This window comes from Passer domesticus, chromosome 1 (assembly GCF_036417665.1).
Source record: "Passer domesticus isolate bPasDom1 chromosome 1, bPasDom1.hap1, whole genome shotgun sequence".
In the NCBI taxonomy this organism is placed as follows: Eukaryota; Metazoa; Chordata; class Aves; order Passeriformes; family Passeridae; genus Passer; species Passer domesticus.
Window position 1 is genome coordinate 136,070,523 of NC_087474.1, and position 14,562 is coordinate 136,085,084.

General features: G+C 39.6%; 1 protein-coding gene and 1 long non-coding RNA gene across 6 annotated transcripts in view; one reads left to right on the forward strand and one right to left on the reverse strand.

Moving 5' to 3' along the window:
• LOC135281855 (uncharacterized) overlaps window positions 1-145 on the reverse strand; it is a 32,640-nt gene extending 32,495 nt beyond the window's left edge. The window contains exon 1 of the long non-coding RNA XR_010348319.1: window positions 61-145. This is a non-coding gene — a long non-coding RNA (uncharacterized LOC135281855). The remainder of the gene's footprint in view (window positions 1-60) is intronic.
• Window positions 8-14,514, forward strand: OSGIN2 (oxidative stress induced growth inhibitor family member 2). 5 transcript variants are annotated; one of them, XM_064391002.1, is made up of 7 exons: window positions 217-297; window positions 1,124-1,192; window positions 3,239-3,393; window positions 8,062-8,198; window positions 9,816-10,007; window positions 10,661-10,752; window positions 12,713-14,514. In XM_064391002.1, exons 3-7 carry the CDS (start codon window positions 3,327-3,329, stop codon window positions 13,758-13,760), a joined length of 1,536 nt encoding a protein of 511 aa, XP_064247072.1. In that variant the 5' UTR covers window positions 217-297; window positions 1,124-1,192; window positions 3,239-3,326; the 3' UTR covers window positions 13,761-14,514. The 5 variants fall into 5 exon arrangements, with proteins under 5 accessions (XP_064247060.1, XP_064247072.1, XP_064247081.1 ...); XM_064391011.1 differs by lacking the exon at window positions 217-297 and adding an exon at window positions 621-682; XM_064390993.1 differs by lacking the exon at window positions 217-297 and adding an exon at window positions 712-833.
• The last annotated feature ends 48 nt before the right edge of the window (window positions 14,515-14,562 follow it).

A 14,562-nucleotide genomic window follows, 5' to 3' on the forward strand; every position in this document is an offset into this window, starting at 1 on the left:
CCCGCCTTCCCGCTTCCCTTCCCTTCCCTTCCCTCCGCTTCTCTCCTCCTTTCTGCTCACCCCGCTCGTCCCTCCTCCCTGCCGGTGCTGGCGGCGGCTCCTCCTCCCGCGTGTGACCCGGTGCCGCATGTGCACGGGGAGGAGGAGGGACCGCGCGGTGCGGGTCCCAGTGTGGCGGCGGCAGGAGGAGGAGCGGGAGCCGGCGTGCGGTGTCTCCCCGCAGCCTCATCGCTGGGCCCCGCCGGCGCTCCCCATGCCCGTGTGGTGCTGCCGCTGCTCCCTGGCCGGTCACTTCAGGTGAGGCGGCGGCGGCGGGCGGTGAGGCGCCGCGGGAGCCGGGCCGCGGGCGGCGGGCGGGGCGGTGCGGCCAGGACGGGGACACCGGCCGGGCTGCGGCCTCCGCGGGGCTGCGGCGGCGAGCGCGGCGGTGCCGGCCCCGTACGGCCCCGCCGGGGAAGGGATGACGGCGGCGGGGCCCGGGCGGGCGCGCCGTGACCTTGGGCAGCGGCGAGGCGCAGCCGGGCCGGGGCAGCCCGCGCCCGCGGATGCTCGGTGCCGCTCCGGGGTTCGCAGCGCTGCACCGCCCGCCGTGCCGGCCCCCAGGGGCGCCGCTCCGCCCGCTCACCCGAACGAAATCCATCCAAGAGTCTGGCAGTGGTAGAGTCTCTTCTCAAAGTGTCTGGTTGAGACCAAATTCAGATTCCTTTTATGTAACGAGTTTTCTGTTAACCGCCCATCACAGTCCGTTCCTTTCTTTCTTTTTTTTATTTATTTTTTTCCCGTGAAAGTGCGCAGTGTATTCTAGCATCTTTCAAAACGGCTACCTGGGAAAGGTACCATTTTTTTTAATAACCTGCAACAAATAACGAGTTGTTATCAAATTGTTATTATTAGCTTTTTCAAATGGGAGAAAAACTGTTATGTGTATGTTGCGTTTTTTCTCTTAATGGATGCATACAAACAAAAAAAGAAGGCAAAACCGTGAAGGCACATTTTTGCATATGTTTAGAATCTGGGTGATGGACAGAATGTAATTCCCCAGGTTATTTGGGTGACCAGTATAAGATAAATTAGGCACTAGTGTTGGAACTGACTCATCTTGTGCCCACTTGCATGTCTGCAGGACTAGAGCCGTAGGTGATTGTGCCAAGTCCCCACCACTGCAAAGCTGTCTACAGTGAGTTTTATCAAGGTAAAAACTGCTGGTACTTGGTGGATTTTAGTGCTGCTCAGAGGTTAGGAAGGTGGTGGCCCCTAATTTCAGATCTTGCTGGTCTGATGTTCTTGCAAAGGAAGAACATGCTGCTGACAACACTCCTTCGTATGCACTACATTTTGTGTGCAGGTATTCTTGTGTAAAGAACAAGAAGCTGCACATTGTGTGCAGATGTTTCTGTGCAAATTCACCAGTTTGGTAATTTGTGATACACTATTGTTTTAAGCTTTTCTTGTTAAAAAGATTCTTCTGTAGCCCACAGCTTTGTTCATATATCTCTTAAAAGAAGTTTTGAAATGTTTCTTTCAGTTTTATATTCCATCAAGCGCAGCAAGTATAGTAAAGCCACACTAAAGCATGCGTGCTCCTGTTAAGCCTGTCTTCTGCAAAACATGAGGTAGTATTGCCTTAGTCAACTTTGAGCAAAGGCTGAAAAATGAAGCAGTCTACCTGCTCCTTTCTAAAAGCAGAGGTGAAAAAAATCAGTATGATAATTAGATATCCCCTTGCTGACTCCTTGTCTTCATCTGACTCATGCTGTTTGGATGTTAGGTGTCTGCAAGGGCTAATGTGCAGCTGTAATCAAACAGTAAGCAAGTAATTTCTTTTTTTTTTTTTTTTCTGTTGTAGTGCAGGGAATAGTGATATCAAGTACTTTCCAAAATAAATGCAACCTCAGAATAGCTCCCCACCCTTTTTAACAATGCCATCAGGGAGATGTGTTGCAGATTGTGCTGCTGCTGTTGTTACTGCACAGCTCTGTCTCCAGTTTACTTCAGACTTCCCCATTGAGGAAAGGCTTTTGAAACAGAATCTTGGGTGCTGTGGGAGTTGAGGCAGTACACGGTTTACATTGCTTCTTGAAGTCCCTGGGAATTGGATCAGCGTCTTACAGTTTTGATCCTGTGTAGAAAATAATGGCTAAAACACTAGAATAGTTTTAAGATATGCAAAGTCCTAGGAAATAGATACGAGTACTTTTATTTATTATTGATAATTAATCATGTTTATAAAGAGAAAAAATTTTAGACATTTTTCTAAAAAAATATCCCCTTGTTGATAGCGGTATTTTTGATTAAAAATTGGTTGTCCTTACTTTACAAAAGACTTGCCACAATGACTGCAGTAACAGACTGTTTTTAATTTGACTCTGTCTTTCTGGCTAGACTGATAGTTTGTGTGCTCCTTCAATGACCTGGAAAGGTTTCAGAAAGGACTCCTAAATAATTAAATAGAAAACATTATAAGACAAGTCTTTGTATTCTAGAAGCACATCTACACAGTGAAGAGTTGCAAGAGAAACTTAAGTGTATTTTTCAGAGAGAGAACTGAAAAATCTAGGAAAATGGCTAGTGGTGAAAGCAGTCTGCTGTGCAGGTGCTGACCTGACTACATGGCAATTCCTTCTGTAAAAACTTTTAATAGTGGTAGGATGGGTTATGTATAGGGATTAAAGGGATCACTTCACAAGGATTCATCCTCACACCACTGCCAGCTTTAACCAGCCTCTCTTCTCTCTGAAAGGAGATTTGTTGAGGTGAAGTCCTGTGTGCTGCTCAGCCAGCAGGAAGGGATATGAACGTTGCTGTTGTACCTTAGCTGCTCCTTCAGGCTTTGTCTGGCCTTAATGTTGTTAATTGGCTAGGCAGTGTGTATCTCCTGATTTGATAAGGATAATGAGTTCTACTGTGTGTGGGATCAAAATAATGCTTGTGGCTATACTTTGGCTTTGTATAAACTGAGATTAGAAATCTGCACTTCTGCAGAGCCATCTGTGCCTTTTTGTTATCCCTCTGTAGACTTGCTGTGAGAAAGTAGACTTTAAAAAAATCTTCTGTTAGAAAAGCTGTGCTGAAGAGTAAAATTGTGTAGATTGGGTAAAACATATCTGTTTTGGTCTCGATTTCACCAGTTTCGTAGCTTTTTAAGTAAAACATCAAAAGTGACTATTTTTGAAGAGACTGTTCTGACAACAGTTCACTGTTTCACTTTAGTTTTCTCCCATCTGTCCTTCTTAATTAGAACTTACAGCGGCACTGAAACCGAAGGACAGCTTTTGAATTCCTTTGTTCAGTACTTTGGTGACAGCCTTGGGAGGAAGATTAAAAGAATGCCTTTAATTGAAGAAACAGTTCTGCCTGGGGACTCCCTTCTTACCCTGCCTGTAGTAATAATAGGTGAGTTTTTTCTCTTTTTAAAGATTCACTGTCAGTGCCATTGCCTTTATCGACCTGCTGTATGAAATAATTTATCAATAACTAACTAATGCTTAGAACCCTTACAGTGAAGATCTTTATTAGAGTAATACAGTTGTTATAATAACAACAGTAGCATTATATTATGTTAAGGCACTTGTTGGAGTATATTTTAATTTAAATTGTGCTTTGAAAAAATCAGCTATGTTATTTAGCAGCAAATATGGGAGTATTAACAGAAGAACTGTATTGATTCTAGTGTTGATAACATAGGGTTTGATTAATGTGATATACCCATTTCTCTATGCATGGTGTTTGTCAATGGTACACCAGTAGAAATCTGTGGGGTCATGTGGAAGAGTGAAAAGCATAATGTGTGCTCTGTGTTGGTTAGGTACTAACCTCTCATTAATAGCCCTTTTTCTCTGCTGCATCCGTCACTAATATCTAAATATTCTTCCATCTTTTCCAAAGTGAATCCAGCTCAATTCGACTAGTTTAAAATAATAAATTGTAGTCTTGATAGAACACTTAAGGGCTTGTACTTGTAAAATGACAGGGTAACAGAGGGACAGAGGGAGGAGTATCTATAGGTACACAACTTTCAATTGAGAATGCTAACATAATGTGTATTGGGCCAAGGTTTTTCAACAGCAGCTGGTCACCAGCTCATTCTTGCCATGACTTCATGAGGGGATAAAGAAAAGATTTGAAGTAAAGAAGGTTTTCAATAATCTGGTCCAAAGCTGTTGGGACTAGAGTAAGTACTTACCTGTAAACAAGCAAAGATTTTGGAGATTGATGTTGCAACATAATTGTGTTCACAGTGTCTCACAACTTGGAAAGACTGGTGTTTGTACAGTGCCTGTCCTCAAAGCTCTCTTTGTGGTAGTTTAAGATAGTGCTCGTGGAGCAGACTTACGTGTATGTGACAGACGTGAATCACTTGATGAGTTCTGCATCACAGTTGAAGGGAATTGTGTCCTGACATTTTGTCGGCCTTAGTATAGGTTTGTCATATGGTTTATGATTCAGTTTCCACTGTTTAGTTTTGCAAATATGTGTTATGCAAATACCTGTGCTCAATACTTACTTTGCCTAGAGCACCTTTCTGGGTGCTGACACCAAATACAGCTGCCTTGACCACTTCTCCAGCATCCAAATGCTTCTTCACAGCTATATTTGAGACACCTTGCAAGCTGATCTTCTCCACTGACAGCCTATTATTACTGAAGAGCCTTCAAAGGGATCTAAAATGATCTGATAATGTAATAGAGGAGTATGAAAATTGTTGTCATCGCCCCTGCCCCCCCCATGTGTGAACACACTCTCTGCTGGTTTAATAATTTGTGTGCAGTACCTGTGTTGGGAAGAAACAGATACATTACATCGGGGTTGAACAATTTCATGCTGCAGCTATTAAGTTTGGAATGTGTTCTGTGCTAAACATTTTCATCTTCTGCACTAGTTTTGATCATTACTATGTGGAATGTTGTTACTTCTTATCCAAATAATAAGGCTGTTATGATACTTGAAGTTGAATATTTGGTTTAAATTTAGACACATAATGTAAAGGTGATTGTACTACAGTTTGCTGTTGATCAAGAGAAGATTTTGCTGATATTCAAACAAACTGCTTCTTAAATGAACAGGGTTATGGGCTTTCTGTTTATATTCATTGCACAACTGAAGTTTGTGTAATAGTTATATCTCCTAATTGCAGTCAGAGGTCTTATTGGACTCACTGTGTGTAAATAAAAAACAAAATTTGTCATTTCAAAAGGATTTTTTTCTCTTTTTCCCAAGAATTTTCTGAGAAACGATAGCAAGTCTAATTGCAGACCTTGCAGCTGAACCTCATCCTGTGTGTTCTTAACAGCATATCCTCAGGGAATTTCTTTCCCTTGGATTCAGTCTCCTTAAAGAGTAGGAGCTGGGTTTGGATCAGCTCTCTGGATGGTCTCAGAAAAGTTCAGGGAGCTCAGTGAAGCAATTCACCTTAACATCTCAGAATCACTAGGTTGGAAGAGACTGTGAAGATTATCATGGCCAACCCATGCCCTAATAACACCTCAACTAAACCATGGCACTGAATGCCACACCCAGTCTTTTTTTAAACACATCCAGAGATGGTGTGCTCACCTTCCTGGGCAGGCCATTCCAGAAGTTTATCACTCTTTCTGTGATATCACTTTTTGCTAATATCCAACCTATATTTCCCTTGGTGCAGCTTGAGACTGTGTCCTCTGGTTCTGCCAGTTGCTGCCTGGTGAAAGAGACCAACCCCACCTGACTACAGCCACCTTTCAGGAAGCTGTAGAGAGTGATAAGGTCACCTCTGAGTCTCCTTTTCTCCAGGCCAAACACCTGCAGCTCCCTCAGTCATTCCTCACAGGGCTTGTGTTCCAAGCCCCTCACCAGCCTCTTTACCTCCTCTGGATGTGCTCAAGAACAAAACGTCCTTTCCAAACTGAGGGGCCCAGAACTGGACACAGCACTGAAGGTGTGGTCTCACCAGTGCTGAGTACAGGGCAAGAGTGACCTCCCTGCTCCTGCTGGCCACACTATTCCTGATACAGGCCAGGATGCCCTTGGCCTTCTTGGCCACCAGGACACACTGATGGACTTCACCTCAACAAATCTCCATTCAGAGAGAAGTGACACTGCTTAAAGTTGGCAGTGGTGTGAAGATGGATCCTTGTGAAGCTATCTCTTTAAGCCCTAGACATAACCCATCCATCCCATCCTCAGTAATCTCCTTGGCCCTTGCCAGTCTTTGTTTGGGTGACATTTGTTACCCATTTAGTCCTTTTAGCCTTATCCAGTAGGAATGATCTTTAGCATTCTTGGCTAGGGCACACATTTTCCTCTTTCCATTGTGGCTGGGCTTTCTTTATATCCCAGCAGGAAAATCAAGCTAGCTGTGCAATTGTAAAAACATCAAAAATTCAAGTTATGATTCTAAAAACAGTTAAGAATTTATTCAGTCCTGGAAATGCTTGTGAACTACTGGTATGATTAAAGTGTTATCATAATTTCATTTGATTTTGTTATGGATAGTTTCTCTGTATTGCTGCAGTTCTCTCTCACATTTATCTCATGGCAAATGGGTGACAGGAGGGACTTGCATCTTCTTTAAGCTTTAAATTCCTGGACTGAAGCATGTCCAGCTATCTTATGTTGATCTGTTTGTGGGAGGACAGAACAGTGTAAGAGTAAGGAAGAACTTTTTCACTCTCTTTAGATGATTTTTTTGTAGACTATGGCTGTGACCAGTCTATGTGCACAGCATTGTAATAAAGTATGGGATATTTTGCCACTGAGGACCAGGTGAGTATAGCCTGGTGAAAGAGGAAAAAGAGATCCAGTGTATGAAGAAACTGGGAATGAACAGAGCCTCAGCAAAGTGATGGGGGATTTAGAACTGATGAATCAGAAAAGGGAGAAGAGACAGGCATTGGAGAAATGGGATTGTTAACAGGTGATGAAAATAGTGTGTGCAGAGGTGATGGGGAAAAGTAAGTGACCTGTGAACTCTTGACATCAAGAGATGAAATGGTTTAGAAGTAAGAACAAACATCCAACAATGCTTCCTGTATTAAAGTAAGAATAAATTAGTAACTTAAACCCAGAATTTGGATAGTGTGTGCTAAATACCATGTGTGCAAACAATGACAAAGTACTGACAGGTGGCTCATTAGGAGAACACTGTGCTTTTCATTCAGTTAATGAGTAAGATGAGCTATAGAAATAACAACACATAGCCACATATTTAATTTTTTTATCATAACACATACTTTTCTGATTTAGCCTTCTGTAACTTTTGGTGTCTGACTTTGCAACATGAACATTACTTCTGTATTTGCATGTGATAAATATGGTCCCCTGCTTTGTTTAATACTAGTCAAATAAATAGAAATGTTTACCTTATAGTAGTATTTTGGTCCTATATATCTCATACTTTTAATAACATTTTAAAAATAAGTGAATATTAAAATTTCAGCAATACACATATACAATTTGAAAATGCTACAAAGCTAATAAAAGTGTTTGATTTCATACTCTTCCTGAACATGAACGTGGCCTTACATGAGTTTCTTGTACTTTACCCACAGGAGGTCTGTGGTCATTTACTTTTTATGTTGCTGTTTTGCAAGTCTAACTTCTCATCTGACTTTCAGTCTTAAGCTTTCTGCTTGTCTCTTCCCTTTATTTTATGTACAGACCTGAAGAGCATGTAATCCAGATTGTCTTTCTGCTCTGTGTTGTACAGTGCCTGTGGGAATGCAGAGTTGTAAGATGGCAATAATATTCAGCTATCACTGTGACTGACAGACCATTATCTGTCAGCCATTTTCACACAGTAGTGAATGTGACATAGTAAATTAGGGAACTTCTTTATATGCATTTTGCTTCCTGGTATAAAAGTCACACATTTGTTTCTCTTTAACTGAAAAAAATTTGCACTGTTTATTTGGAGGATGGTCCTATAAAAAGCTCTATTTTACTGCAAAGTTTATAAGCTGCTTTGAAATCAAGACTGTCTGGCATTATACTACTTTGGTATTATTTTGTTGCTGTATATTTACTGATTAACAAACTGTAGATTATAAACATTTTTACTAAAGCAGTAATTTTTTTCTTTAATAGGAAATGGACCTTCAGGAATTTGCCTTTCTTACCTGCTCTCTGGATACAGGCCATATTTGTCTCCTGAAGCTATACACCCAAACCCCATTCTACATACAAAATTAGAAGAAGCTCGACATCTTTCCATTGTTGACCAAGTAAGCTTTGGTTGCCTTCTTGTCCAGCTCTTTTTCTACTGCAAGCATTAGTGCATTAATAAGTTATTTTGTTATTCTGTTAATTTAAATAGAATAAACTCATGACCATTAGATCCAAACCTGGGCTGTGTAGTGTTGTTTGTGGCTCTTGAAGGCTTTTAGTTTGTGGTGGTTTTTGGTTTTACAGTCTGCTCTTTGTTGTGTTCTTACTACTTGCTGGGAGTATCTAAAGCCTGACTTGGCCAGTGGCTGATGCAGGAATTCCATTTGTCATGTCCTGGGATGTTTGGGCACTATCACCAAGGAACACGTGCTACTAGCATACATAAAGTACATGTAGTTCAAGTTCAAATATTCTTAAATACTCCAATTCTTACTATGATTTCATTTTTAGTTGTACTGGGGACATATATCCTCTATAAACACAATCCATTTTTCTTTTTGGAACAGTATGCGTCCTTCAGTGTTTGTGTTGTACTGACAGTTCCTCTTGTGCTGTAGTTGTTACCCATGTATATGTCAAATTTTTCTGTCTGATTGGATTAGTTAAATCTTCTCCAGCATTTTTCTTTCCACTTGTCCATTAGTTTGCCATGTTAACACTGTTTTCCACTCACCTTGCTGTACTCCTGATGGATTACTGACAGTGTTATCACTGTATTGCCTTTGTGACTAATCTATTTGAAATACAAACATGGATTTAAATTTGTAGGGGGAAAATAGGATTTTGTTTGGCTTTGGATTTTGGAGGGTGTTTTTGTTTCAGTGCTGTGCTACTTGCGTGTGATGTTTACCCTAGGTCTCAAGGGCTTTTTCTTTTGCAGGAGAGTAAGTTGCCTAAGTTGTGGCTACAGATGTTTCATGTACTTCATCCTCTCCCAACCCCCTGATATTTTGACTAATTAGGAATCTAAGCTGTACTGTCAGCAAATTTTTGTCGGCAAAAATTAGTCTTATGTCCAGTTCTTTCTTCAAATCTCTATTTTCTCTTCAAATATTACCTATTTTATAATTTTTGCAATTACTAGAACAAGATTGGCTAATACATGCTGAAATGAGAATTTTACAAAGTTCTAGAAATTTTTCTCAACATTAACTGATGTGTAAAATAATCCTAGTTTTACTTTTTTAAAAAAAATGCTTATTTTATCTTTATTATTTTAAGATATAATACAGTTAGTGCTGGAACAAGGTAAAAGCTGTCAAGAGCTTTATGTTTAAAGCTTAATGTTTTTAGATTCCAGTTTTGCTTTATCAAAATGGGGCTTCTAGAAATATTAGCAGTCCTTTGTTAAAAGCAGTCTGCTGTCTATAAATACAGATATTACTAAGTTGCTCTGATCTCTATTTGTCCACATACTTCTTTGTTCTACAAATAATGAACTTGCCCCAGAATTACTGTTATTAACATGTAATTTTTAAATGAGTGAGATATACTGTTCAGAGTTACAAAGAACTGAATCATAGCAATTATTTCTGAAAAGTGTTTTGATTGAATCTCTATATTAAATACCTTCAGCTAAAATGCAATTTGAATTGTGTTTTCTGTTGCAATTCAACTTCTGCACATCAGAATAGCATGATGACATTAAAAGTTTAAAATCTGTCATCCTTCAGGACCTGGAGTACCTGTCAGAAGGCCTGGAAGGACGCTCCTCAAACCCAGTTGCAGTGCTTTTTGATACCTTGCTTCACCCAGATGCTGACTTTGGCTATGACTACCCGCCTGTTCTGCACTGGAAGTTAGAGCAGCATAATTATATTCCCCACATAGTGCTTGGAAAAGGACCACCTGGCGGGGCTTGGCATGTGAGTAAAAATTGCATCTCACTCCTAGAGTAACTTGATAACTGTGTTTTGGGATTTTTCTTACTGCCTTACTCTAGGGCTGTTTTAGATGGTAGTGCTAGTTGCAGTTTCAGTGGCTCAGCAAAGCCCAAGTAAGTGGGAGCTATGAGAAGGGAAGGAAGAAGTTGCCCTTTACTTGGGTGTTTGTGACCATGAGTGCTGTCTTATATTACCCGGTTTTTTGTTACTTCACATTTAGTGAATTATAATGAAGAGTATTTTCTATAACTTTTTTTCTTGTCTGCATTGTTTCCAGGTGCTTGTATACACAGTCTTAAATTTTGGTGTCTTTAATGATGCTGCTTTCACATGTCTTGTGTTTCCTTCCTCTTTTGTATTTAAAATAACTTGCTTTTAGTTTCACTTTCACATGCTCTCTCTTCAGCTTCTTTATTAGCTCATGTGGTTGCTTATTATCTAAGTGTTAGAAATAGTTCTTCAGTTCTTCATTTAATGTCCTGGTTTTATGTTGTATTTGTTGCTCTAAATGAGTACAATGAGAAGAGCTTCACTGGTTTTTACATTTGATTTTTTTTTTAATTTACTTTTTACATTTGAATTGAAATTTGAATTTGAAATGTGTCTGATCATGCATCTTCATATTTTCTCCATAGTCCATGGAGGGCTCCATGCTAACCATCAGTTTTGGAGACTGGATGGAATTGCCTGGCCTCAGCTTCAAGGAGTGGGCAGCTAGCAAACGCAGGTAAAGATACTGCAGAATCTACTTGGGAATCTTAGTGGCTATAAAAATCCAGATAACTGGATATAACTCAAACTTTACTGTTCACTGAAGAGCTTCTTGTTTAGTTTATTAAATTGCCTGATGGTACGGGAAATTCTTCTGCTGTGTGTATTCTGATGGAAAAAAGCTTGGCAATGGTCAGGCAGAATAGTTGTTGGTGAGTGCATTGAAAGCAAACGTACAGGCAGCAGTGTGTTCCAGCAGCATTTCAGAAAGAGGCACTTGCTGAAAGCAGTTCTGATCAGAGGTGAGGGAAGATGGAGGAAGGAATTTGAAATCCACTGAAGGAGGTATTGCAAGTTCCTCTTTCAACACCCATGCAGCTGAAGTTGCTGTGCACACCAGCTTTCTTGCAATTCAGGAAGGTAAATATTTCAGCATTTGCTTGTACAGGCAAAGCTGCAGCATCTGAAATCTGTGAATTTTAAGAGAATAATTCAGCATTTCTGTGTTAATTTGTAGCAATAAGTTTATTGAAAAAACTTGAGAAGAAAAATTAATCTTGTGCAAGCTCACTGGTTTTACTTCAGTTCATAAAGGTCTGTGTCAGCAGATGGACATAAGAACATTCAACATGAGCTTTTTCTAAAATTTTAATTTTTTTACTTTGTTCTAGCAAAATTAAAGGAAATTGATTTTGCACCATGTATGGAAAAAGAAGAGCTACAGTTACTTGAGCATATGTCTTTAAGGGCAGACTGTTACTCATTTCAGGACAACCCTTGAAGTGAGGAAATTGTAGCTTTGTTCTTTAATCCTTTTCTTAGATAACCACAGCAGTCTTGCCTCCTTGCTTAACTGAAATCCCATAAGCTGCTTATTATCTGAAGCTATGTATTATAGTTTTCAACAATGCCAAAACCAGAAATGCTGACCGGTTATACTACAATTAAACAAGCTTATTTAAAAGGATTGATGATAATGTAAAATTCTAGTTATGTAGAATAGTTTCCTAAGTTTCCTTGCAAGAGGTGTCACACTGTCACGCTATTCTCTTCCAATAAATATCTCATGAGGATTTCCAGAGTAGTAACCTGAGCATTTAAAAGAATATTGTTACACTAAGAAAATGAATGGCCTGGTTACTTGTAAATATGATTTTAAGTGTAATTTAGTGGCAATCCTCATGTTCACTACAGTTTGTTTTGCCCTTTTCCTAGAGCTCACTTACTTACTTACTAAAGAAGCAGCAAAATTCATGCAACTGTTCCAAGTAATTACACTGTCAGCTATTTTTCTTATAAATGAGGCTGCAATAATCATGAGAAAAGCACAGATGTAATAGCAGGGTTGCAGTGCAAAAATGGTTTTTATTGAACACTTGAACCTCACAATCCTGTTTACATAGTTGCATTAACACTCTGTGTCATGTTTGCTTTGCTCATTCATGTGACATGGGACTACTTCATTTGATACTTAGTGAACTTAACCGTACCCAAGGGAGAGGTCTTTTGTAAAGCATAATGAATATTTGGTTCCAGTAACATATTGAACCTAGAGTTTCAAAATCAGCACTTAACTTTGGCTTTGATTTAATTAATTAGATCGTAAGTAAGTGTATTCTCACTTGGTACAAGTTTAGCCAATATTGTATTATTGATAGTTGTGATGTTAAACTTTGTAAAACACTTCATGTGGAGCTGCTGTGAGACTCCAGAGTTTTGTTACACCTAATTTGTTAATCACCATAGCAATTTACATTGTTTAAACATTTAAAACAGTGTTTAAAAAGTCAGCTGATCTTGTGTATCTGGAAACGAGAACAAATAAATCAAATGCCTTTAAATATGCTGAACTCTGTCATTTACACTGAGCAGATTCAGTCCTCATAAACTTGGCCTGTCATGTGGTATATCATATCTGATATTCAAATTACCAATAAGGTCTATTCATTAACCAGAACCATTCAATTTTCTTTCAGAAATATAAAGAGCGATCGAGTAATGCCAGAGGAAATAGCTTGTTATTATAAACACTATGTTAAAGTCATGGGCCTCCAAAAGAATTTCAGAGACAATGTTTACATAACATCAGTGTCCAGGCTTTACCGAGAAAAGGATGATGAAGGTAGAAGTCACCAAAACGAAGATATTTCAACACAGCATTTGGAAGTGGAAGATGGACAGAAATCACTTATTAAGAGAAACTGGGAAGTCAGAGGTTATCAGCGAGCAACAGATGGCTCTCATGTGCCCTTCTGCCTCTTTGCTGAGAATGTGGCTCTTGCAACTGGAACCTTTGATTCTCCTGGCCGACTGCAGGTTGAAGGAGAAGACTTTCCTTTTGTCCTCCATTCCATGTCTGACTTCGGAGCCGCAATCAGCAAAGGAAAGTTACGTGGGAAGGCAGACCCTGTGTTGATTGTGGGTGCTGGACTGACAGCAGCTGATGCAGTACTATGTGCCTATAACAACAACATCCCGGTAGTCCATGTGTTTCGTAGAAGAGTTACCGACACAAGCCTAATATTCAAACAGTTACCTAAAAAGCTTTACCCTGAGTACCATAAGGTCTATCACATGATGTGTACTCAGTCTCATACCGTGGACTCTAACCAACATTCTGCTTACACTAGTTTCCCTGAACACAATGTACTTTCCTTCAAGCCTGAGATGAAATGTGTTCTTCAGAGTGCCTCCGGACTGAAGAAAATTTTGAAGTTTTCTGTAGCATTAGTTCTGATAGGTTCTCACCCAAATCTTTTCTTTTTAAAGGACCAAGGACATAGCATAGGTCATCACTCCAATCAGCCCATCACATGCAAGGGGAATCCTATAGAGATTGATCCATACACTTATGAATGCACTAAAGAAGCCAACCTCTTTGCTTTAGGGCCTCTGGTGGGAGACAACTTCGTACGGTTTTTAAAAGGAGGTGCACTGGGCATTGCACGATGCTTGGCAATAAGACAAAAGAAGAAACATGAATTGATTGAAAGTGGGGATGGAGGAGGTGAGGGGGTACCATAAATGAGACATTAGACACTCTTACATCCAGGATTACAGATGTAGTCTTAACAGAAAACTCACTGGCAGCAAAAGTTGATAGCAGTCACATTTCTGTTGTGTACAAGTAACCTGCGCTTGTATTGCTTGGTAAAGGATACTTCACTCTTTAAAAATACAAAAAATTGATCTGCTATTCCAACTGATTTCAACTGGAATTGCTTCCAGATAAACAGAAAATGAGACTAATTTATCTTGGCCTGCCTGTCTGTCATCTCTTGTTCAACTATAAGAGCAGACTTCGTCTGTGAAAGGCAATGCCTACAAGAGTGGTTTTACGTTTTAGTGTCAAATGTGACAAGAATACTCTTACCATGAGATGGAAATAACTTCTAAAAGCAGAAAGCTTGTTTAGTACAAAGTGATTCTTTGTCCCAAAGCAAATTTGGAGCCTTCTGCTTGAAACAAGTATTTTATTTATATACCACAGTAATACTTGGAATGAGCACTTAGTAAAATGGTTTCTACTATAAGAAGGACTTCTGTAAGCAAGTATTCCTCAATAGTTCTAAATTATCCTGGTAATTGGAATAAAAGAATAAGCATTCCCATTTAATCTTTAACGTTTTGACACAATCCATTAATGTTTCTTCACACTATGCCTAGACATGGGTGAGTGCACAAAGACTAACATGAGATGTTCCCCTACAGTGATATATGTACATTTCTGAGACTACGCATTAACATAAACAATAAAGTACTGATGTAAGTGCTCTTACTACAGTGTCAATATCATGAGTATCTGGTGTACTACTGAAAAATTAGG

Coding starts and splice junctions, on each gene's coding strand:
- OSGIN2 (XM_064390990.1), top strand. CDS start 128: ATGTGCACGGGGAGGAGGAGGGACCGCGCGGTGCGGGTCCCAGTGTGG. Junction 3,394..8,061: donor CCTGCCTGTAGTAATAATAG/GTGAGTTTTTTC, acceptor TTTCTTTAATAG/GAAATGGACCTTCAGGAATT. Junction 10,753..12,712: donor TGGGCAGCTAGCAAACGCAG/GTAAAGATACTG, acceptor ATTTTCTTTCAG/AAATATAAAGAGCGATCGAG.